The 26,028-nt window shown below is 38.3% G+C and overlaps 3 protein-coding genes across 3 annotated transcripts in view; all 3 read left to right on the forward strand.

Moving 5' to 3' along the window:
- whrnb (whirlin b) overlaps window positions 1–5,750 on the forward strand; it is a 144,089-nt gene extending 138,339 nt beyond the window's left edge. The window contains exon 13 of the mRNA XM_056257395.1: window positions 5,736–5,750. The gene's annotated coding sequence lies outside the window, so the exon portion shown is untranslated. The remainder of the gene's footprint in view (window positions 1–5,735) is intronic.
- niban2b (niban apoptosis regulator 2b) overlaps window positions 1–12,084 on the forward strand; it is a 34,257-nt gene extending 22,173 nt beyond the window's left edge. Inside the window, exons 6-14 of the mRNA XM_056257385.1 lie at window positions 3,003–3,118; window positions 4,566–4,670; window positions 5,293–5,455; window positions 5,999–6,186; window positions 6,700–6,855; window positions 7,730–7,843; window positions 7,963–8,070; window positions 8,155–8,266; window positions 11,008–12,084. Of these exons, the coding sequence (XP_056113360.1) occupies window positions 3,003–3,118; window positions 4,566–4,670; window positions 5,293–5,455; window positions 5,999–6,186; window positions 6,700–6,855; window positions 7,730–7,843; window positions 7,963–8,070; window positions 8,155–8,266; window positions 11,008–11,939 (1,994 nt within the window). The 3' untranslated portion in view covers window positions 11,940–12,084. The remainder of the gene's footprint in view (window positions 1–3,002; window positions 3,119–4,565; window positions 4,671–5,292; window positions 5,456–5,998; window positions 6,187–6,699; window positions 6,856–7,729; window positions 7,844–7,962; window positions 8,071–8,154; window positions 8,267–11,007) is intronic.
- A 2,282-nt stretch (window positions 12,085–14,366) lies between these two features.
- npdc1b (neural proliferation, differentiation and control, 1b) overlaps window positions 14,367–26,028 on the forward strand; it is a 122,317-nt gene continuing 110,655 nt past the window's right edge. The window contains exons 1-2 of the mRNA XM_056257394.1: window positions 14,367–14,673; window positions 25,876–26,022. Coding sequence (XP_056113369.1) covers window positions 14,589–14,673; window positions 25,876–26,022 — 232 coding nt within the window. The 5' untranslated portion in view covers window positions 14,367–14,588. The remainder of the gene's footprint in view (window positions 14,674–25,875; window positions 26,023–26,028) is intronic.

The following is a 26,028-nucleotide window of genomic DNA, read 5'->3' on the forward strand; positions in this document are numbered from 1 at the left end:
CAATAAAACCTAAGCCACCTAACCCAACTACAATAATTTAACACTAAATAAGTACAGTACTAATAACAGCAAAGTAGTCGGTATTCTTGGTATGCTACAACCCAGCTTCAAGTTGCAGCAATTCTTTTGCAAAAATATGTCCAAAATTGCCTTCTCTGGCAAAATACGACACCATGTCCTGCACAAGGTGACAGTTATTTTAGAACACATCACCTTATTATTTCCATGGCAACGCGTCATGCTTCTCACGTGACACACTGCAGCCACAATTGTGCTGTATGACAGATGTATCGCTTTTATTTCCTTTTTTATTCAAAATATTCACGAACTTGTTACCTATCTGATATTCCGATTTTCAAATATGTGTAAGTGAATGTATTCTGTCATTTAAAAACCTTTAATGATCGTATTATTGCATGCTTCCATGGACATAAGTACTAGCAAAAAAAAATACATTTATAGTTTGTTAAACACACATGTCTTTAAAATGTCTATTTAAATAGCCTGGTCCTACCAGGCTCTCGTAAACATTTCATTTGTACAGAGAGTCTGGCCACTCTCCATTGACAAGCGTTAACTTCCTTGAAGGCGGGTACTCAATAGTTTTAAACCTCAACAGAGTCACTCTGGATCTGCCATAACCACTCGGTAACGTTTGGTCGTGACGTTTGTCTGCAACTCAAACTAGCTGACCTCAACATCATCGTTCTCAGCCACTCCCTCTGTTCGCTGATTGGACCGGTAAAGAAATTGATCGGAGAAAACCCAAGAATATACAGCAAACCCAGACATAGTACTGAAGGAAAATGAAAATTGAGCTGAAGTGCATTTAAATGCCTGAAACCTAAAATAAACATTATGTGGTTGAAAACACTGAATCGCCATCTCTGGCTCAGCGCCAGCCAAAGCGTGTAAGCACGTTTGTATTAAGCAGTTGATCGCGCGATGCACTGAATATTTCAATCGACAGCTCAGGCATTTAACTGCCACCGAAATCTGCGTTCTGATTCGGTCCGGGTACATGCCGGTTATATAGGTACGGTTTCTGTACCCAACCCTAGACGTTGCTACAAGTATACTGGCTTGTTGACTTCTGTGAGCCTGTGCTGTCATGAGCAATCTGTTTGGACTGGCGAGCCAGTAAAGTCTGGTATGCGACGGCAATTAATTGAACCATTCTGTCCTTTTTGTTCTTCTGATCTTCCCTGTGTGATTTTTGGCTTGGGCGAGGAAGGCTTTAATGTCTAAAAAGGAGCAATGCAGCCTCTGGGCAGGTCACAAATCTTACTTTGCTGTAAATTGTGTTATTTATGGTCATGAGGTGGCCTAAATGAAGTAGCTAGACTGTGACTCACATCCCACTAAGCTTTATGATGTATATGGTCAGGTCAGGGCAGGAAAGGGGGGGGGTGTAATTATGTAATATAATTACATTAATGTAAACAATTTATACATTAATTATGTAAAGTGTGTAATGTAAAATGTATAAATTGTATACATTAAAGAATGGGATTTTCTGCATCTATGGTTTAAAAATATGTTCCCCAACTAGGGTACCCCCAGTTCATCTCGGCCATTTCCACCACTGTATATGGTACGTGTCAGTATTGGAAAGGTTTTATTGGTCAACTGAACAGGTTTATATGCATTTTAATGAATTGAGTCCAGGTGGTTTAAAACCTCTCCAGTGTCCAGACACAAAGTTGCTCTTTGAAAGCCTATTGAATGTCTTCGTAAAGGCCTTAGTGACAACCTGACCGAAACTACACAAATATGAAGAAGTACTCAGAATAATTAGAGTATTTACACACAGTTACAAGATGACTGAAAGGGATAAAAATGTGAAACCTCAAAGTTTGAACTTGGTGTTATCTGAACCTTGCTCCTGTTGTGTAAGGTATTTACCAGCTCATTGGTGTCATTAGGGAATGGTGTGTAAAGAGAATTTTTTTTTTTCACCAAAGATCCTCATTTTTCTCTCATTGTACTTTGATCACCTGGTGTTTTTGGACTTGAGATCAGTTGTTTTCGTGGTGACCACGCCAGAATAAGCGACCCGTAACGCTTGTTCACTTGTTTTTTCATAACACCTCTCAGGTTCTCCCCACATGTTCATAAATATGCTTGCCCATGTTTTTACATTTATTTTTGTACTATATATGTGTATGTGTATATGTATGCGTGTAAATACACATATACATATTGCCTGAAAAAGCAGCTTGTAATGCTTGTCTTTATTTTTGCATAACAACTAACTAAAAAATATTCTTGACTATGTGTGCAATTATTATTTTTTTATTACGTCTAAAACTCTTATTCTCTCGTTTTTGCATAAAATATCTGCGGCTCTTCCAACTTGTTTATAAATACGCTTGCCCATGTGTGCATGTACTCACAAAGGCATCAAGCTGTGCCGATGTGGAGTGCTGTACTTCCTGTCTGTTTTCCCCCAGCCCCCCACACCCAGCCTGCTTGAACTTCCTGTCTTTGAAAGGGTTCAGGCACTTGCGCACACATACTCTATGTACAGGAGGCTTTTGCCATATGTGGACTTTTAGAGTGTCATCATTACTGACATAGGCTATAGATTTGAGCAGCAGCTTGCCAAACTGTCTCAAAATCCAAGTCAGATTCATACTTCAGCTGGATCAGTCCCATATGACTCTTCAGTATACTGTGGTAACTATAGCATTGTTTAGAGAACTACCATGGTAACTGATGAGGCAATGCTTCCTGTTGACCATGGTGACCAAAGCAGATTGAAGTCTGTGGTTTGATGGGGAAATCTGATTGTGAGACGTGTATATAAATATGACCCTTCTTTCATTGTGTCACCCTTTCTTTTCACTTCTCTAAATGATGAGGAACTGTACCATGTTGTTATTATTATGTCATTCTATTCAGAAATGAATGTTTATGGTGTTTGGTTCTTGATTTGTTAAAAAAAGTTTTTTGTCATTTTCTTGGATATATTGATGATGATGATAATGTTCTCTTCTCAGGACTGCCTGAAGAATGTAAAGTTCAGACCCCGGCATTCACAGACGCAGTGCGACTTTATCGGCAGGCCCATGGTCATTATGGAACCTGGGACATGATGTGTGGGACGCCTCCACAGGTAAAACGCACATGTCCTTGTATGTATCCTAGGCAGCTCTTGCAAGATCCTTTTTGTTCTAGAACAGGAGTTCTCAACCTATTTTCTTTGGAGATATTTGAATTTATTTATTTTTAAGTTAAAAAAATGTTTTGGCTTATTTTAAACACAGCTGAATCCAGCAGTGCACAAATGCATTCTAACAAGTTGTACCAGCAGTTTTAGAGCATGTTTTAAACAATGTGCTAAAAAGAACAATTAATCCAGTTATCTAGTGATCTTACATCAAGGTTGGGAACAGTAGTACTGTAAATCTCTCTTTTTTTTTTTTTTTTTTAGTGAAAAAAAGACATTTAGGTTGGTGGAAAACGTCACAGTTATTGTTTGGGCCATAATAGAATAGCATGAAGGTCAGAGCTAAATTGATTCACAGGACGTGAACCATTTCAAATCATGGTGTCCCTGTAGAAAACGTTTTGTGTAGCTTCAGAGAAAGAGGATGGTAGGGTGGGGTTTATAAGTATCTATGCTATCAGCTTTACTTTATAAAATATTGAAATTGATATAGATAAATATTGAAAATAGATATTCATATTAAAAGAAGAAAAAAGTAAATTATTCTGCATTAACATTTATACAGACAACACTGACCAAATGAGTGAAGAAATAGATTATAAACAATGTTAAAGGAATCTGACCTTGCTAGGCAGGGAGATCTTTTGTCATTGCGAATTGGAACTCTGTAATATGAATTTAATTATTTATACTTTGGCTAATTAGCCAGCTCTAACATATAATCTGATAAAGAAACAATATTGAAAGTATAAAGCTTAAAATGTAGCATGTCATTGTTTAGCATGTGATCCTCCTGGCAGCATCACGGTAGTATTTTTTTCTTTTTATTGAGTTGTTAAACGGCATTGTTTTCTCTTTTGAGCAAGTAAAAAAAAAAGAAAAAGAAAGAAAAAAAAAACAGAGATATATCATGTGAAAGGCGCAGGAGTGTGACCTCCAGTAACTTATGACTTTAGATTTGTAGGGAACAGATTAGCCATGTTCACAATACTTCTATCTGAATAATAGAGATTAAGCCTACACCTACACAGGTTTATTTTTCTTGTAAGGTGGTAACAAAAGTCCTCTAGGTTTTTGGGGGAAGTCACAATAAAAGGTTTAATGGTATATGATCAGTGTCCAGACCAATCTGGCAGAAGTAAATTTGTATTGTGCTTCAGACAAGCCAGGTTTACAAGGAAACCTGGCTTGTCTGAAGCACAATACAAATTTATCTCATTATCTCAAGAATATAATGGGAATGAGTTAATGTAGCCTCCAGGCCTATATGATCCGGATCTGTTACTCGTACTGTTGACTTTATCAATTTTCAGGAATTACTTTTATGCTGGTTTTGCATGTTAAAGTGTTCCATTTTCACACCCATTCAGTTGTTTTCCAATCATATTCTCAGATCCTCGCCAACTTAGTCATGGAGACCCTCCTCCCTGAGATGAGAGACCTCATCACCCCCAAACTGAAGGGCAAGATGCATGAAAGACAGAGGAATTGGATGTTGGTACGTCATTCGTTTGAGATAATAACCTTTTATATATATATATATATATATATATATATATATATATATATATATATATATATATATATATATATATATATATATATATATATATATATATATATATATATATATATATATATATATATATATATATATATATATATATATATATATATATATATTTCATTAATAAACAAGTAAATAAATGTTATTTTACAGTAAAAGTGTGATACTAGGATTTACCTCTACTTGTGTTATCAATGCTAATAGGTAGACTTTGCATGGGATGCAACTTCTTTATTTTATTATAGAGAATTATATGTGGGTCTTTTCTGTACCTCTGTGGCAGTAGCCCAGAAGCACTGTAAGGTCATATATGGCCGGTTGCAGAAACTGCTTAGACTAGTCTTACAAGTTAATCGTCTAATTGTTTCTTCAAGACTGGTTGTAACTTTTTAAAGTCAGTTACATAAAAGGTAGATTGGTCTAATTTAAATCCGAAAAGTAAGATGGTTACCCCTTGGTTAACATAGAGACTGTTTGTGCAACTGGCCCCTGGACTTTCTATTCTACAAGAACCTGGATGTATTACAATGGCTTCTGTCTGATTTGTGATCAGATATCAGATGCAGTGTACGGGCTGGTTCAGAGCCAGGCTCAGGCGCAATATGAAGCAGTAGTGCAGAGCTGTGAAGCAGGACGCCCCCCACTCGAAACCACCATCCGCACGGACATGGACCAGATTATCACTTCCAAAGAACATGTGACCAGCAAAATAAGAGGTAGCTTTAATTGGGGATTTATTCCTTTATTTATCTTTATCAAGTGACACAAATATGACACTTGTGACTTACTCGGAAATAAAACTCCCAGACGTTTATCCGAGTTTACTTATTTCATACTTTTCATTTTCAAATCATATTTATACTATATTTAACTACACACTATAATGTTGTGATCCCTAAAGTCACGTTAACCTTTTTACTTCTTCCTCTCAGAAAAAGGAACACTTTACTAATATGTACATTTAATACTAATATGCAACATTTCGGGGTAAATAAGTTACAAATCTGTTCCTTTTGGAAGGGTACAGCTTTTGTACCTTTTTTTTTTTTTTGGAGAGAGGATCACTACATTGTTTTTTACTTTGGTTGTTTATTCTCTCTCTCTTTTTAGTAGTTTTAATGTTATAGTATTTATAATATCATCCATAACATGAACATAATTATCGGCTTATTGTATTGGCCATATTTTTGAATATCAATGCATCCCTTACCTTTAATCATTATGCAATTGAATGATTTTTTTTTTCTGTTTGTCTGTAGCTCTTGTGCTGCCCAAGGCAGAGAAGCTTCTGAAGGTGAGCATCCAGCCGTACATCAGCTCAATCCTGGAAGCACTGATGGAGCCCACCAGCAGAGGGTTCTTCGAGGTGCGAGACTTGTTCTTCAGAGAGCTGGTGGACATGAGCAAGAACCTCCTCAATGATGGCAACAAGGAAAAACTCGGCGAGGTAACGGATTAAAAGTTTAACTGGATTGTGTATAATTTTTTTGTCCCCCTCCTGAGACTGTTATGGAATCTTGTTTCCGCCACGGAATAAAACAATTTAAAAGATAATTGCGACTTTTTATCTCACAATTCTGGCTTTTTTCTCTCACAGTTGTAAGTTTATATCCTGCAATTCTGACATCTTTTTTCAGAATTAAAATTTAAACTCGCAATTGCAAGTAATAAAGTCCGATTCTGAGGGGGAAAAAAAGATTTTGACTTTATAACTCGCAATTACGACTTTATATCTTGCAATTCTGACTTTCTATGAAAGAAAGGTCAGAATTGCAAGATGTAAACTCGCAATTGCAAAAAAAAAAAAAAAAAGTCCGAATTGTGAGGTAAAAAGTCGCAATTACCTTTTATTCAGTGGCGGAAACGAGCTTCCATAGGTTGTACTATCAATGCCAATAGGTTCCATGGGTCATGAAAAACTTTTAACATCACTTAAAACTCTTTTGTCTTTGGTGTCCAGCACATGGAGAAGATCTCCATGCTAGCCTTCCATCCTGTAAAGATGCAGAGCTGCTATGAGAAGATGGAGACTCTGAGTTTAGAGGGACTGCAGCAGCGCTTTGACGTTTCCAGCCCCTCTGTGTTTGTCCAGAGAGCCCAAATCCTAATGCGAGAGGTTAGTCATCTTTGAACCAAGAACAGCGGCAAACTCAGAAGAATTTCCTTTTATAAACAACCACCACTAATACTGGCAAGTACTGTAAAACATGCAAATAACTCATATGTGTGGTTCATATTTGTACTTTGTTGCTAGTACCACACATCTGAGTTATTTGCATGCATTTATGCAATCAAGATGGTTTGTTACACTTCAGCAGTTTTGAAGAAGTGTACAAATGTCTCTGTTAGGGGGGCTTTGTGCTTTTGTAAGCAAAACAAGCGGTTTGTGTGTGTTTATGTGCCACTTTGTGAGTTTGGTTTGTGGTTTTGTTGTGTATGAAACTGTATGCCCTGAGGAGGTATGTGCCGTTGTGGTAGAGATGTTAAACCTCATTTTGGTCACTAAATTACATAGCTACAGTTTTAAAGACTAGAATATGACTTCTGATTGTGAGCACTAGAACACCATTCATTAGCACTTTATATAAAATACATTTTTGCTACAGAGAGACATAATTTCAGAGCACAGGGAGTGGAAAAACAAGACTGAACTTGAATTGTGAATTATCAAAATAATGTTGATCCACCCTTTCTGTGTGGTGAAATAGGCCCCCTTGTGGCAATATGGATTAACAGACTTTAGTCGCTTATGAAATCTCTGTTGTCCTTTTTGAAAAGTCATTTGTCTATGTCCATTTATTTCCATGAATCCATGGACTTGAAATCATGCATTTGCTGAGTTTATAAACACAAAATGAACGACTCCAAAACAATTGCCTAATTTCTAGGAGGCACATGAAAATGATATAGGGGGAATTAGGGGGGGAAATCTGGGCAAAAGTTGTGTAGTGAATTCCAGCCTTAGGCATATATCCATCTGTTTTATGCAGCAAATGGATGATGCGGTGTACACATTTGAGCAGCTCCTGCACCAGAGTTTGGAAGGCCAGGAAGGGGAGGATCTCTGTAAAACTATCCAGCGCTGTCAGGATCGTGTCATCAAGGTGAAACAGAAACAGTCCATCTACGTATCTGCACATCATATCTTTTTGAACCAGCAGGGCCTCATTTGATATTAATAAATGTGTACAATTATTTATTTATTTTTAAATGCGATCCCTAGAAATTTGACTATGACAGTAGCACAGTTCGTAAGAAGTTCTTCAGAGAGGCTCTTCTGCAGATATTCATCCCTTACATGCTGAAACAGCTCTCCCCATCATGCTCTGCTGTAAGTCCTGTCTCTGTTAATGCAATAATTCTTCTTATAATCTGCAACTACTCATAAATAATACAAGTTATGTTGTTTTCGCAGGAACTCCCTCGTTTCCAGGAACTCATTTTTGAGGATTTCTCTCGTTTCATTCTGGTGGAGAACATCTTTGAGGAAGTGGTGCTGCACACGGTGATGAAAGATATAATGATGGGTAAGACTTCTTTCAAAGAATGAGACCTTACAACCCAAAATATTAAAACGTTTAAAGTCGCGATGTAAAGGAAGTAGCAGCAAATGTTTTATTCCGTATTGTGACGTACATCCAAGCAAAACGAGTAAGATTATTGAAAAAGTAAACGGGGACTGGGTTCCATCCATTGTTTGATTGGATGGAGGAAGATCTTAATGGGAGCTTGCAGTCGATTTATAAGAAAGGACGGGGACTAACCCTGTAAAGCCTGACATATGAAATGAGGAATGACAGTTTATTGAATATTGAATTAGACAAAATATATTTTTTTAAAGTTTAAATATGTGTTTTATATTTTGTATCATATTGTATATTGTAGCATATAGTGAGAATAAGGAGCTCACACTCCAAAAAAAAACACCTCAATTTTAGTCAGACCCAAACTGAGCAAAAATATGCAATTTGGTGCAGTTGTTATTTATATGGCCAGTAGATAAGATGAAATTCTGATAGCTTATAATGTAAATGAATGAGAAAAGTATTGCAGACTGCTTGCATAAAGTCATAAATATTAGTTGTCACTCCCTGTTATATCTTGGTAAGATGTTTTATGATATTTCATATTTAAAGCTGGTCTGGACTCGATCCATTGAGGAGTAATTATGATCGGTTCAGAATTAGTCGGGCCAATCAAATTGCCAGGGCGGGCTTTATACGATGATGGACAGATGATCTGCAGTTACGTAATCATCACGTTATCAAAGAGCGCTTGGTTTCCCTCAAAGTTGACTGCAGCTGGAGAATTGAGATGTATAGATTTTATCTGTTGTAAAAGAAATCGACAGCGCATTAATTTTAAAAGACGAACAGAGAACTGCAATCAAGGCATTTTTCGATCGGAAAGATGTGTTTGCCGTCCTTCGTACGGGACTCGGCAAACGTTTATTTTATCAGCTGGCCCCGATGGTCGCTAAGAAGATGGGAAGCAATGAAAACCCTGTGGTTTCTCCTTTGGTCGCACTCGAGGACCAAGTAAAAGAAGCAACACTCATTATTTTACTACTACTTCCAGCGTGCGTGTAGTTGAGTTCTGTTGACAATTTGCGTACCTCATAAAAAAAAAAACACTTACTGCGTTGCTCTGAATGGTTGTAGGTCTATTCAATTGAGTGCAGAGTTTTTTTTCCTCTGGTTCGGTTAAGACACGCCTCATAATCAAAGCCCTATGGAGCAGTATCAGACTCACATTCTGACTAGAATATGAGTATGACGAAGTCAGGCTAATTTAAAGCTGCATTCCGTAACCTTTTTGGGTTAAAAAGTACATAACCACCCAGTGTTCAAAACTATCTGCTTGCCTTAGCTTGATTCTAAACGGTAAGCTTGTAATAATATTTTTAATTCCAGCCATACTGGTGGATTTCCGCGGGAGATTCGAGCATGTCTTTGCGTCATTACGTCACATCTGTACACATAAAGGAGGAGTCTCGGCTAGTAGGCTATGTTGCGTGTGAGGATGCTGGAGGTGGAGATTTATAGCCTTTTCTCACAGCACTTGCTATAATGAAACTTATCAATTTGATGGCGGATCCAGAAAGGTTCAAACGACAATCACCAGTGACAACTAGAGATTCACCCGTTGTAAAAGGCAAAAGACTTCGGAGTGGCTACCGAAAAAAAGAGACTGCAACCGGCCCCATGCAGAAACAAGGATAATATCGGAAGGACATTCAATGTAGTCACGCAATGCTGATGTTGTTAACATTAACAATTTGAGAACAAAGTATAATTTGCATGGTTTGACGTGAAATGATAATTGATCGTTAGATTTAATCAGCGCTTTTTTCCCCGTAGTTGGTCAGAACAAAAGTGCATGTTACTTGTTCAGATGACATTTTCCGGTGAAAATTCTTATGTTGGTCATACTTCCAAAAAGTAGAATCTGAGATTCCGAATGACAGTTTCCACACCGGCGCGGTGATTGACAGCCGCACATTCTCCTCAAAACATTGGATTCATCCGCGCTGTGCCGTGCCGAGGCACAACTCACATAAAGTTGATAATTCCGCGAATGACTGCAATTGCAGATTTCGAACAGAGATGGTGACAAAGAGGAAAAACTGCGGACTGCAGCTTTAAATACTTAGTTTTATGAGCAAAGCACTGTTGTTTTCATTGCAATACAATAAACGTTCCTCATTAAACCCTGATGGATCATATTTGATGTTTACATTTTAACATGATTTCCCCAAATCATATAAAAAAAGGATAATCAAGTAATCCTAAGTTACTTTAGTCAAGTAAACATTTATCTTGAAATATTACCAATGAAATATTTTATATTATAAAGTTACGTTTTATTCCTAAAATTTTTTAGAGATTTCACAGCAAAAAGACACGTGTATCATGAGAATTTATTCTAAAAGAGCTTTTACTTGATAAAAATAGAATGAACTGTCAATCAGAGTGCAGAAGGCATGTAGAAGATGATGTACATCATGGATCATGCATCATGGTGATAATTTAGAGGCCTTCTGGAAAAGTCCAGCATACTGTATGTCACCATCGAACGATTCTGACATTTTAATAAAAATAAATTTTGCACAGATGAATCATTCACAATAAGATCAACAAAATCCGTTTCGAAAATAGATGGGCTGAATTTCCATTTCATATCCTCCTACCTAAGATCTCACAAACTTTCACATAGTACCTTTATGCAAACATGTGTGGTCTTATCAACATTTCTTCTCTGTTTCCAGCTGTGAAGGAAGCAGCCGTCCAGAGGAGACACAACCTGTACCGAGACAGTATCGTTTTGACCAACAGCGACCCTAACCTTCTCCTGCTGGGGGAGAACCCTCCTATCGACTGGGCTGAGGAGTATGGAGGAGGCCAAGAGGAGGTGGATGGAGAGAGCGCAGGAGATCATGAGGCTCAGAAGAGGCGCAGAATGAAGCAGGTGGTCTCCATGATCCAGCTGGAAGGCACTCCCTCAGTGCTGCCCAACGAGTCGTGCCTGGATGTGCCCGCCGTGGAGAATATTCCAGAGGAGGAGACTGAGGTACGTTCAAATGCCTCATTATCTCAAAAGTCAGAGAAGCAAGTGCCCAACGGAACCAAAGAGGATGTGAACAGAAATGCGGTTGAGGAGAAACCACCAACAAACAGAAGTACACTAAAAGAGGAAGAAAGCACAACAGAAAAGTCACTGCAGGACACAGCGAGCAAGTCAGCCATAGACTGTGCCATACAGGAAATCAAGAACGCAGTACAGGAAGAGGAGCATGAGCTCAGGATACAGAAAGCTGCAGAGTCATCATCCTCAAAAGAGGAAACTGCAGCTGAGGAGGTAGATTCCGCCCCAAATTGCCAAGAAGGGGCACGACTAAACCAAGCAGACACAAACAGAGATACACCTTCAAGCACAGGGCAGAAGCCTTTGGATTCACCAATAAGGGAAGTGGAAGTCATGTCGGCATCGGAACAACAGGAAAATCACATTACGGTAAGCACTCAAGACTCCCACATGGAAAAAACCATCGCTTCATCACAGCACGATGACAGCGGATTCCAGTTGCCCACTAATGAAGCAGAAGGGGAGGAGCATCATACGGCAAAGGAGGAGTGCAGTGACTCCGAAACGGATGAGGACGCTGGGAAGGGAGAAAGTGCACATATGGATCGCCAGTGAAATATCTCATAACTCTATTCATTTGTTGTGTTTGTTCCTTTAAACAGTAAGTAAATGTATCACCCACTGCTCTTAAAAGACTTTTGAATGAGTGACAGGAGCTTCTTTTTTTTTGTCTGTAAACACTTTTGTCTCGCTACTCTTGACTGTATAGACATTTATTGTTTATTTTAACGTCTTTGTCTTTTTTGCACTTAAAAAAACGTCACTCTCAGAGCTGGGCTCGGTTATATAAACGCATCTTAGTTCAAAATGTCTTCATCTTTCTGTTCATAAATATGATATCCACTTTGATTTGAAATATTAGTTGCTATTTTGGTAGCTTTCATTTCTGTGTCTGGTGCAAAATAACAGACTACAGAAGCATGATGCTTTTGATGCAGTGGAAACCAGCCACATTATGCCTCATGTCGATAGTATATGGTGCCTTATTTAAATGTATGTCACATCTGATGCCTATTGCTTGTGATACAGTACCTGCCTTGCCAGAATTCAAACTATAAAGACACTGATTTTTTTTTTTAGGTCTGTTTTATGCTTAATTAGTGAGTTTTTTTTTTTTTTTTTTAAATGACACAAGTGAGTCAGAGTTTTGTGCACTTACCTTGTGAACAGCTACTTGCTGGAACGCCAAACAAGCTGCTTCTAGTTTAAGTGTTGCTTACATTGGTGCAGCTGGTACAGTAATTTTCTTAAACACTGCCATCAGTTGTTGTTTGTATTTACAGAAGTGGCTTCATTGTTGTTGTTGTTTTTCTTCTTTCTCCTTTACCAGTTCAAACTAGTACAACTGACCATATAAGCCATTTTCCTTATGGTGCTTTTTTCCTTTGGTAATTTTATGTCCGTATCTTCTGAATCGCACATGCACTGTAGTAGTTAGTTTTAGATAATGCAGAGCATACTGCGTAAAGGTTGTGGGTCCTAGTGGAGATATGTGTCATGTTAGATAAGAAATCATGATTTCTGTACAGCTCACTTTTAAAAAAGGGGAATCCAGTAAATGAGAACCATCCAATTCATATTCACATTAGTACAACACCACTGTTAGGGAACCAGCAAGTTATGTTAAGTATTGTATTTCAAATTGAAATGACAAGCAAATTATTGATGTGCAAAATGTGTTTTCTAGTGTCTGACAGCTTCCTATTTTTTTGTTTCTTGCTGTTTTTAAACTACAGTTTTATCTATGAAATGTCAACTGCTTTAAATTTTAATGAATGCAATTGGATCTTTTTATTTATTAGTTACAGCACGTGGTACTATACTGCATCTAAACCCTTTTTGTGTCCTGCACAAATCCTTATTTTTTGTTGTTTTTTTGTTTCATTGTTATCTTTTGGAAAATAAACAATAATTACATAATCACTGACAGTTTGTTTGTTGTTTGCTGAAAGTGAATATAGTATTGAATATAGCAACATTTATAGAAGAATAAATAAAACGTACGAAAATGTGGCCTGATGTAGGCCTATACATCACACCACCAGGCGGCAGTGCAAGCGCTTGTTTTGTTACCACGGGGCTGAGCGCGTAGGGATGAACTTAATTACAGTGATAAATTTGATTCGCCACAAGGACTCGAATCTTTTGAATTTGTTCACTAAAAGGATTCATTCTCAGGTTCAATGCCTGTACACGAATTAATCCTATTTGCATGCGTTGTAGTAGTCAGTATTTGAAGACAGGAAAACAATTAACTTCAAAGGGAGAACGAGTGAACAAAAAAAGGTCACGAGAAGAACTATTCACTTAAAAAAAAAAAAACGATTCGTTCACGAAAGAAATGTTTATGACAGCTAAATAATGTTTTTTTATTATTCATCAATAAATCCTGAAAAAGTATCACAGGATCCAACAAAATAAGCAGAACAACGGTTTCCAACATTGATGATAAAACCGAGTAGCCTATAAAATTGGCATAGATGATTTCTGAAGGATAATGCAGCTTTGCATCACAGAAATAAATTATATTTTAAAGTATAATCAAATAGAAGACCATTATTTTAAATTGTAATAATATTTCACAACATTGCTGTTCTTTTTATGTATTTTTGATCAAATAAATGCAGGCTTAATGAGCATAGGATACTTTTTTTCAAAAACATTAAAAATAGTAATGTTTCCAAACTTTCCAAAACTGTATGCTATATACACACATTTGTAAATACATTTTATATTAAAAAGTATCAGCTGCTTGACATATAACCTGAGAATGCTACATTTTAATATTTCGCCTATTATTTAACACAAATGAACGTCAACTCTCGCCTTTGGCGTTATCCTCCCACAATGTTAAATACATGCGCCTGTTAATGACTATTTTTGATGGAAGCGAAAAATATCCAGACGTGATGACGACATTGTTCTGCGTAGGCTGAGCGCTCAAGCTCGGGTATTTTCCCCGCTCGCTCAGAGAGAGATCCCATCACCATTTCACCATCACGCAGCGCACGCGGGCACCAGCATCAGCATCAGCGGTGGACGCGCAGCACTGGATGATCCCGCGCACCGTAAATACATCCTGGATCCTGCCCACTACATATTTGAGTGTCATTGCACAGAAATTACAGGCACAGGTTTACCAAAACTGTGGGACGGGGGAATGATAAACCCCGGATCCCCCGGGCCGTTGTACTGTTCGTAAGGATGCGATCACTGAGCCGACCGTGGGCCTCGCTACTCACCGAGGCTTTCCTCATCACAACAGTCGCCGTCAGCGCTGCAATGGCAGGTAAGACACGTTTCATTCGTACCATGATTGACGTGCGTCGTGATGCCAGACCGGTGTCTTGGGTTAACGGTCTCTGGGTATTCAAAACAGCCACATAGAGAGGATGTATGTTGTATATTTTGCTTCATGTACATGTTCACTGCAAGTGTTTGTGAAAGTCTTAGACAAGAATGTGTTCGCTGACATCCAGTGACCAAAGGACCCTTTTAAATTAGTTCAGGCTTAAATTCTGTTTGTCTTTGATTTGAATGAAATATTCTGCTGTTTGAAAAAAAATCAAAACTCAATATGAGATGTAATAAATGTGAATGATGCAGGAAGAAAGAACAACAAATCTGCTCTCTGACGCAAGTGGGAGAGATATATGGATGGACCCCCTGTCATCCACATTTGTGTCCATTTTGGGAAATGGGTTCACACTCATATTAAGTTTTGATGTCATGCCTATAGGCTATATGACAGTCATTCCTCTCCAGTTTGAGACGTGTCTCTTTGTGTCCCACTCACAATAACGATGTTGGGTCGTTGCAATGTCCCGATCGCGTCATGCTGCTCACCCCAGGGACTCTTCTGTAACACTTCATTGTTGTGTAATGGAAACTGGCAATCAGCAGTTAGGAACTCCAGACACCTCTTCTGCCACTAAGGTCTGACTCTGGGCTATAAATAAGAACAATAAGAATGTAGAAAATGACAGTCACTAGAGTCCCCCCCCCCCCCCCCCAAACATAGGGCCAAAGACAGTCTGGACACTTTCAACTCAAGGAAAAACTGAACAACAAAAGTCTTTTCTTCACTCTGCAAGACCAATTCGTGTACATGTTTAATCCTTGTGTATTTGTATTTTTTATTGGTTGGTTTTCGTTTTTAGTGATTCGTTTTTAAAGTGCTCAGGCTATTTCTTTTTCGAACATTATCTTTCATGCAGTGTGTAATATAGCTGTCTGTGAATGTAAACGGTCTGCAAAGTTGTAAAGTCGAAAGTGCACGATAAATAAAGTTATTGTCTCCCAAAAGAAAGAATCGACTCTGAACCACCTAAACGAGTCGTCGGGAATTCCAGTCTCACTTCCGTGACCTACATACGTAACGCGGTAACACGTTTGCATAATGCCCACCTATAGGGCTGTGACGGTGGCAGTTTTTATACATACACCTCAATTAAATACATTTTGAAATAAAATAATAATAATAATAAACAAGGCTCAAACATCAATTTCGTAACAGACATGCATGTTTATTTAAAACAAATCTGTCAATGAAACATAACACTAAAGCCTGTAAAGCAATGAAAAAAAATATAAGTAAAAATAATTTGTCACTTAAATAATATAATAAAGTTAAATATTTAAGAAACATTCGTTTTATATTTCCACACAAAGACGCGTGATATAGCCCACCGCTCTGCGTTTTGAGAGGGATCAGGGATCTGGGACACACGAGCAGGAAAGAGACCATCTCTTTTCTAATATCTTCAAGTTTTCTACTTGTAAAAGGTATGAAGAGCGAATTTTATGTTCTACAAGGGCAAGACATTTAAGCTATGTTTTATTTTGCGCTGCCAGAGAAAGCGAAACTAAAAATCACCCGCGCGTGTGAAACGCGGTTTACAAATAAACTTGGCGCACCTTACCAAGTATAATAACAAGCACAAACTGTGTTAAAAAGAATTTGGCGTGCAAGTAAAAAGGTAGGCTATCTTTCCTACAGCGTTTTTCTACTTTACCACAGTAAACAATGCGAATAGGCCTACTTAAAAGCGAACCAGGAAGAAACATTTATAATCCCCTGCGAAAATGGGTGAGACATGAGTGAAGATTTGGGAAAAGAAACAAGAGATTCCATGTCCAGTGGAATAACTAATGGAATATTGTTAAATTCGCTGATAATCGGGTGACCAGATCGCAAAACAGAATACAAAAATACAAAATATTTTTTTGTGCTGCAGTATTTAGGCTTAGTCAACACATCACCAGCAAACAATCTGTCAAAAAAAAAAAAAAAAGATGAAAGAAGAGAGCTGCAGAGCTTAAGCTGCATAAAGTGATTTTAACCATGGTGGTGGATGATATTTAACCAGAAGCAAAGACATTCTATGAAGGCTTTTGGAGGTTGCCAGGGCTTTGCTCACATTGTATAGGAGCTGTGAAGGCGATAATTGACAATCTAATGAGAATGAAGACAATTTAAGTAACCTTCAAAAATGAGCACTGCAAATGGTTCTTCTTTCAGAGAACTTGTATAGAGGCTATCCAACCACAGAGATATAATATAGATCATTCGAATGCAGAGAGAAAAGGTTTTGCTATTGCAAGAGATAAGGATGAAAAGAAAATCCAAAAGCTTGATATATACTATATATGTGTGTATGTGTGTGTGTGTGTGTGTGTGTATTGCCAGTTCTAGATAAGGATTTTAAGGGCTAGGCCAAAGAATATCTGAATATTTTCACAGTATAAATATTTTAACTAAACATATTTAAAACAAGATTAATTTACTTGAGAAGCAAAATTCCATGGTAGAAAATTCATTACATTACATTTTCCTACCCCATAGTTTTTCTTGTTTTAAGCGTAAACCTCACTAAATTATAATAAAATTATAATATTAATAATATCAATATGCTAAATAATTTGCATTAGGGTTAATTTTGTTCTAGGGTTCATTTTATCTATACTATGTGTCTATCATACACAATTTTACAGTGTATGAAATGCATTTTTAGAATTGACACGTGACTCAAGGCCTTTATTTAAGCCATTAAAGACATTAAATTCAGTTATTTCTATCTGAGTCTGTCTTCCTGATGCTTTTTGCTGATGTTGCCTCCTGTGCAAAATACTCTGATTTAATGCCCGGAGAGTACAGTCACGTCAGACCTAAGCTGCCGTGAAAGAGGGTGAGATGTTTTAAGCAGCGCGTCGGGTCGACTGTAATCCTCATGTGCTTGCGTGTGAGACTTCAGATTGTTCTGTCATTTTAATCTCACTTTAAAGCAGCTACCTCAAATTTACGGTACTCCACAAAACTGTGAGAGTGAAGAGATCTGCCATCAAGTTCAGTGTCTTTCTCTCGTGCTCTATAATCTTTGTGTATATTTTAACAACAGAGGAGATGTCTGGTATAAGAAGTATAATTCAGTAGTTCTGTCACTCTCCATTGTTTCAGATCTGCTGCATTCTTTTGATGTAATAAAGGGCCACAATAGAGAGATGTGTTATTGAAACACAAAGGTTACAGCTGCCACTCGAGTTGCACATAGAAATCATCCATCATGAATATTCTCAAGCTGTCTCTCGTCTTACGCTGCTTTCTTTCACTCTCAGATGTTATTATTCTCTCTTTTTTCTCTGTTTCTCTCCTCTCCTGTGCTCCTAAATTTCTTTGCTCGCTCCTCTCTGTATTATTTGTTTTGCTTGTCTTTTTCAGTTTTCTCTCTCTTTTAACTTTCAGAGACCCAATGCAGCAAAATTGCCATTTGCCAAATTGCTACACGTTTATGGGTTAACAGCAGCTCACACTCTGAAACGTACCATAGCAGCATGCTTGGCAGGAAAATATTTACAATTGGTTTCTCCCAGCATGCCACAAGTCACAAACATGGTCACTGACTATTGACACCATTGAATAAAATTGTTACAATTTAAAATGGCATTAAACATCTTTCTATCTGTGCTTAAGTCAGATGTTCTCAGTGACATGACACCAGCCGACAGGCCGACCGACACCCTTAGAAATGATCTGATACAGTGCAGTGCATGTGTGAAATCTCCCTGGCTCCTTTTTGAAGGATCGATACAGTGTCTGTAGAGAGGCTGAAGTGCTGCACATGTGTCGTATAAGGTCATGCTCACCTGAGAATACACTGTCTCCTGGTGTGAGCCATGGTGGCCTAGTAGTCTCTCTGCAGTCCATATTTCCTTGTGAACATATATTCTATATTAAGCTTAGGACAGAGAGAGATAGTTGTTTTGCATTGTTCATAAATTCACTTTTTTCTTTAATCTCATATTGGTGCTCTCTTATTGAGTCAATAATACATGCAATTATGCAAGTGTCATGTTTTACTGAACATTATTGATTAATTGGATAATTTCATTTCCCCTCTAATTGACACAATGGATTTCATATCATTACTAATTTAGAGACAAGACTGGCCACCTAAATTCTGCCCTGAACAAGACAAATGTATGCATACATTAGCACCAATCTGAGGTCAGGATGGTGATGTAAGAATGTGAGGGGGGGCTAAAAAAGGAAGATTTCATTTGAATTTTTTATGTTATTCACAGTTCATTGCGACAGCAGCTGATGAAAGAATACTATTTTTGTACGAACAATCTGATGGGGCAGGCTCAACCAATGACATGAAAAGTGTTTGAAAATTATTTGAATCAGAGTACTTATTTTTGAAATTCTGTTTGATGCTCAGTCAACATTCAAGTTCAACTTTTTATATCATAAGGAATTTAAACATAAGTTTTTTTTAAGAAATATAATTACTTTTTTATTCAGCAAGGATGCATTAAATTGATCGAAAGTGTCAGTAAAGACATGATGTTACAAAAGAATTTTGTTTCAAGTAAATTCTGTTCTTTTGAACCTTCTATTCAAAGAATCCTGAACAACAACAACAACAACAAAAATTGTGATTTCCACAAAAATATTAGGCAGCACAACAGTTCAAGAAGAAATGTTACTTGAGAACCAAATCTGCATATTAGAAAGATTTCTGAAGGATCATGTGAACCTGAAGACTGGCGTAACGATGCTGAAAATACAGCTTTGCCATCACAGGAATAAATTACCTTTTAAAATATTTTAAAATAGAAAACATTTAGGCCTATTTATTTTTGATCAAATAAATGCTGCCTTGATGAACATAAGAGACTTCTTTCAAAACCATTAAAACATCTTACCATCCACAACCTTTGGAATTGTAATGTGTAACATCCCATTCTTTTTTTCTCTATACGCGTATTTTTTTTCTTCACTTTTCTGTACAGTACTTTATCCATTCCCTCAGTATGCGATTTAAATTCTTTAACAGTTTACATGGAAAAGGATTAACATTAGCATAAAACATCAAGTGGAAACAGGGAAAATTCATAAATGATGAGAAGTGACAGGATTAGATTTGCTCTTGTGAGTCATCTTTTAATTGGACTCTTTATTTACTCGCTGTCATATTATTTTTAACATTTCAAAAATAAGTTGTTGTTTTTCTGGGACATTTCACAATGAGAGAATTCAAGGCGCTCAACTCTATCCCGCAGCTCTATTCTTCTCTCTGTGCCCTCCTCAGTCAGCCTGTCATGTCACATAAAACACAAAGTTCTTGAGAGTGACAGCATGCAGTCCACTGTACTTCAACATAGTTTGCCATGTTTTTTAAACGCATTGAGAAGCAAGTGTACAGGGTGTTTTGAAAGACTTGCTCTCGTCTTGAAAGTCTGGCGTGAATAAAAACATAATTCCTTTTTCTGTTGTGTTCACTGTTCACTGAATGGTGTTGCTAGGCGAATGATAATTCACAAGAATGTCAGCTGAAGTTCACTGGAAAAATAGCGGCAATAAAAAAGAGATGTACGTAGATGTGTTGCAACTGTATGAAGCATTCATGGATTTGTCGGACCCCCCTAAATCGACAAACATGCATAAGGTATCTTTAAAACACCACAGGCCTAGTAAGAGATATATGACAAGCAACTAGTAAACATGTAAATGTGCAGCATTAATGCATCAGAGGACTCTATTTATCGTTCACTGGTGGATAGCAACTTCATTCAGCTTGTCCGCATATTCTGAGGACTCAGAGAGAATGAGTTCTGTAAATAGCAAGTGACATGGTGAGGCTCACAAAAACACTCTGCTATCATTCATTTTATTTAATTTTAAATATTGTAATATTTATCATGTGGTTATATGGATATATTTTATTCTTGACAGATCTTTACCTTCATTCTCAAACCAGATGTACCTCTTTGGCCACATTTACCCTACATGGTTCAAGTGACCAAATTTTTTCCTCTCATGATGTAGCACAGATCAGATATGACCCACGAGCGTGTAAGCAAATACAAAAAAGTATTCATATGTGGAAATAAATCTGATATGAATTGGATACGTGCATTTGCGTCTGCCAAGTAAGCGGACAGATCGGATGCGGACTGTCAATGCGAGTCGTATGCCATTGAAAAAGTGACTGTGGACACCAACCGACTTTTCAACGGTGCAATAAAGGACAAAGTCTCAACCCTGTAGAGTCGTGCTGACGTTTTATGTCTTTTGAGACTTCGGTGCGAAGATACAGTGAAAATTTACTGTACATGTGGTGTTAAAATCTGCATGCCACAAAAAGCTCTGCCTCATATTGTCCTTCTGTCAGAGATATTTTAAGGTCTGTTTCAGTCTGTCCTGGATGAGTTAAATCTTTAATCTCCACAGCAAAACCAGCATGAATGGGTCACCTTGAGGCATGTCTGAACCATGGCCAGACGCCGACACTTTCCACCCTCAGCGGAGCCACTTTGGCCTTTGTTGGCAGTTGGCAGGAGCAGGATGGAGTGAGAGATGATAGTGGTGCTCCATAGCAGGGATGTGTGTGTGTGAGTGTGTGTGCTTTGAAGTAGGTATTAGATTTGCTTGCAACACTGATTACTGTGGATCTAGTTCTCTTCGCTTCTAATCACAGTCTTACAAAACTCCAACAGAACTTCTTATCTGGACTCAGTATCTACATATTTTAAATATTAACTAGTCAGTTGGTTATCTGAAAGACTAATTAGCTCATCTGTATTATAAAAGCCCTGTATAATTCGTCTGGTTTAAAGGATGTGCTATTCTGTTCATAAACAGCTGGATGGAGCTCAACGGAATGAAAACGTTTTTTTTTTCATGTTTATTTTTGAGGCGCAACTTGCACCGCTCAAGACTGTCAAAACAGTGTGAGTTTTTATCTATAGTATCCTTCAGACACATGGTTTGATTAAGATGGTCACATGCAGATGCGAGGAAGTGATGATTTCTAGTGATGGGGACGAGACCGCCTATGCCGAGTCCGAGTCAAGACCGAGTCTTTGAAGGATCGAGTCCGAGTCGAGACCGAGTCCATTGGTTTTCAAATACAGTCGAGTCCGAGTCAAGACCGAGTCTTTGAAGGGTCGAGTCCGAGTCGAGACCGAGTCCGTTGGTTTTTAAATACAGTCGAGTCCGAGTCAAGACCGAGTCTTTGAAGGATCGAGTCCGAGTCGAGACCGAGTCCATTGGTTTTCAAATACAGTCGAGTCCGAGTCAAGACCGAGTCTTTGAAGGATCGAGTCCGAGTCGAGACCGAGTCCATTGGTTTTCAAATACAGTCGAGTCCGAGTCAAGACCGAGTCTTTGAAGGGTCGAGTCCGAGTCGAGACCGAGTCCATTGGTTTTCAAATACAGTCGAGTCCGAGTCAAGACCGAGTCTTTGAAGGATCGAGTCCGAGTCGAGACCGAGTCCATTAGTTTTCAAATACAGTCGAGTCCGAGTCAAGACCGAGTCTTTGAAGGATCGAGTCCGCGTCGAGACCGAGTCCATTGGTTTTCAAATACAGTCGAGTCCGAGTCAAGACCGAGTCTTTGAAGGGTCAAGTCCGAGTCGAGACCGAGTCCATTGGTTTTCAAATACAGTCGAGTCCGAGTCAAGACCGAGTCTTTGAAGGATCGAGTCCGAGTCGAGACCGAGTCCATTGGTTTTCAAATACAGTCGAGTCCGAGTCAAGACCGAGTCTTTGAAGGATCGAGTCCGAGTCGAGACCGAGTCCATTGGTTTTCAAATACAGTCGAGTCCGAGTCAAGACCGAGTCTTTGAAGGATCGAGTCCGAGTCGAGACCGAGTCCATTGGTTTTCAAATACAGTCGAGTCCGAGTCAAGACCGAGTCTTTGAAGGATCGAGTCCGAGTCGAGACCGAGTCCATTGGTTTTCAAATACAGTCGAGTCCGAGTCAAGACCGAGTCTTTGAAGGGTCGAGTCCGAGTCGAGACCGAGTCCGTTGGTTAATACAGTCGACTCCGAGTCAAGACCGAGTCTTTGAGGAAGCAAGTCCGAGTCGAGATTTTGTCTCGACATGTCAGTTTTGATTTTCATGATTTAATATCACCCCAGTTAATAATCAACAGTTAGGCCTACAGACTAAGCTAGACTGGGAATTGTTTAGAGGAGCAGTCTTAACTAGTGATGGGGACGAGACCGCCTATGCCGAGTCCGAGTCGAGACCGAGTCTTTGAAGGAACAAGTCCGAGACGTGTCCGAGAAAGCAGAAAACGGTCTCGAGACCGGACTCGAGTACTACATCACTAATGATTTCTTATCATGTTAATTTGATAGCTATTAGCTAGGGATTTTTAGTCAAATGGATTCTTGTTTTCAAGAGTGATAAAGAGCAGTAAAATGTGTTTGTGCAACAGTGTAGATAAATGTGTCTGTATGTGTGATTGAGAGACTGTCAAATAAAAAACCTGATGCTCCTCTGTTAATGAGATTAAGATCTGAAAAACAACAGAGAGAAGCTCGGCTTTAAACCCTCATGTCCATCTCTGCATCACCTCCAGCACAGTGACAATGAGGGATTCCGGTAGAAACCATCACTGCTGATGCATCTGGTTTAATGAGTCACTTCTTCACATTTATGCACTTAATGTGCAGTTCCAGTAAAAAGCAAATTGCAAGGCAATGACTGTTGTTTTGAGCATTTGTAATCAATAGCGTTTAATAATGTGAGACAGATTTGTAGATGAGTCTGAAAACGATGTGGTCAGTAATGCTTTTATTATAAAGAATGACTATTAATGAGACAGTCAATAAATACATCTAGGCATGATGAACAGTTCTTTAATATTGCACGGCGTGGACTCTTTTGAGCTTCATTATTTTTTTAAATAATATATTTGTTTTATAACATCTTCTCAATTGTTGTGGTCAGTTTTCTTGAATCTCTCCCCTGACTCGCTCTGGTTCAGAAGAGTTCGTCTCCGCCCCCTTTTCAGCTGCTGCATTGGCAGTGACTCACACCTGATGATGTCACACTTACTCTGTTGCCATAGCAGTTGTTATGGAAACAGCAGCCAAGGTTTCAGTGGCAAAGGCTTTCAGAATTAGAACTCAATAAAGAAATAAGCCGCTTGAGGCTGTGCATTACAATGATTTTACTATGCATATATAAAGTGTTCTAATAGGCACAACATGCAATGCAATGCATGTTCACTGTAACACATGACTGTGAACTGATTTTATTGCATTCATAAAATGGTAAGAAGAACAGGAATAGTCAGGATAGCAAAATAACTGAAGTGTCCATCTTCATCTGACAATGGCAAAAATGCTTAAGCTGGTTCAAAAATGTGTTCCATTTGTTTGCCTGGTAAATGCTATTTATACATATACAAATGAAATGTGTCTTAATTAGCGGTGCACTGAAATAAAATAAAATTCAAATCGGTTCCTAAAAACATATTTTTCAAATATCGTTTGGCGCCGATAGCCTCGTGGGCAGAGCACAGACATATTAGCTCCGTTGCACTTCGGGCGACCTAGTTTGAGTCCTGGCTCTTGGACGTTTCCCGATCCTGCCCCCTCGCTCTCTCTCTCTCTCTCTCTCTCTCTCTCCCACTTCGCTTCCTGTCTACTCACTGTGCAATCACAATAAAGCCAAAAACAGCAAAAATTGATCTTTAAAACATATTTTTCAAATATGTATCTTCACACCTTGATGTGCATAAAACAGAACATAATGGGCTATTCTCAAGCTGATTTTGATATAATTAATCTTTGCTCGATCTATTTTGTTAGGCTCTCACTGTCAAAATGCATATATGCAATTAGTTTGAAATCAGGAAGCATTTTTAAACTGCCAATAAAATGCATTTTTACTGGAAAATTAAATGTTTCATTTGTTTTTTTTATTATTTGATTTATGTTATGTCAGTTCACAATTAGGAATCCAAATGTCAATGGAACTTTCAACTACATTGTTGAACGCATTATGCTTCCCATAGACTTCAGGGAGTTTGAGGAGCAGTCGCATTCCGTGTACATTTCTCTATGTGCATCTCATCACACATCCGTAGATATCGCCATCCGTCCATGTTTACATTTAACATGATTAAATATCAAAATGTGCTGCACACACGCCGCTGTTTTTAAATGTCAGTTTGTGTTATTGCATCTGTTAAAGTCCGCCTCTGTTTATATTTTCGACCAGTTGCAGCTCAAGCATTCAGAATTCAGTGTCAGAACTACAGTAAATGTGGATGAGAAACTTTAAATAAAAGATTTGCTGTTAATATTTGATGAAGGATGAATATAATAATAATTATTATTTATTATTCATATCTCCCTGCTGAATACCAACAAAAGAATGAACAGCTGAGTTGTGTGTACCTTTACAAGTTCCACCAACATTGTTTGTTAGAATGATACAACACTTGTGGTGTTATAATGAACATTTGTTCAGTATGGATCCCTGCTGACAAACAGTGGGAGACACACGACACGACTTTGTTGTTCTCTGACATAATTTGATACTTGTGGGTTTTGGATCTCCTCTGCACTTTAACCTGCTGCCCCAGTTCTGCCCTCAGCTGCAGGGCCCACATAGCACTGCTGTTTTATTCCTAAGCTCTCCTTCATAACAGTAACACGACACAATACTCTAGCTCAAAGAAAGAAAGGCTGATTACTGTTAGTTGTTTATCCAATTATTCTGTGTGACGAAGAGCCTGATATGTTTTTGTTGTGTCAGTGGAAGCTAAACAATGTTGTGTCTAATATTTGAGGATCACATAAGCTGCAGCTGTGGATTGCTTTGGGGCATCTCGAAAATAGACATACTAACTGAGAGAGTCAAGAGAATTTTGTTAATCCACTGGCATTTTTATTATATAATTTTAAGATGAGTAAAGCAAAATATATATATATATATATTTATTTATATATTATTATTATTTTTGCGGTCATAGAGTCCTGCTGCCTCTTACAAAAGTCATATAAATAAATGTCTCAATAGACTTTATATTTAAGCAGTCAGGTCACTGTGGTCAGTGGAAAAATATTGGTCATTCATGTTAGGCAATTATCACAAAATATCACACAAAAAACCCCAACAAGGTCATCAGAACCTCAACAGAAAGCGGAGTGGGTCATTCATGGGTCTTTGTCTTTTCTGTCTTAGTTATGGGACATTGTCCTCGGAGTCTGGACTGTGCCCGGGAGCGACGGCACTTCTGCCAGCCTGGCTCTTCACACTGCGGCCCATGCCTAGACCCATTCGTGGAGAACAAACGAGGGAAGTGTGTGGTCAGGAGAAGAAATCACTCTGGTGAGT

Source organism: Rhinichthys klamathensis, unplaced genomic scaffold, assembly GCF_029890125.1.
Source record: "Rhinichthys klamathensis goyatoka isolate OS25496 unplaced genomic scaffold, OSU_Roscu_1.1 h1tg000137l_1, whole genome shotgun sequence".
NCBI lineage: Eukaryota > Metazoa > Chordata > Actinopteri > Cypriniformes > Leuciscidae > Rhinichthys > Rhinichthys klamathensis.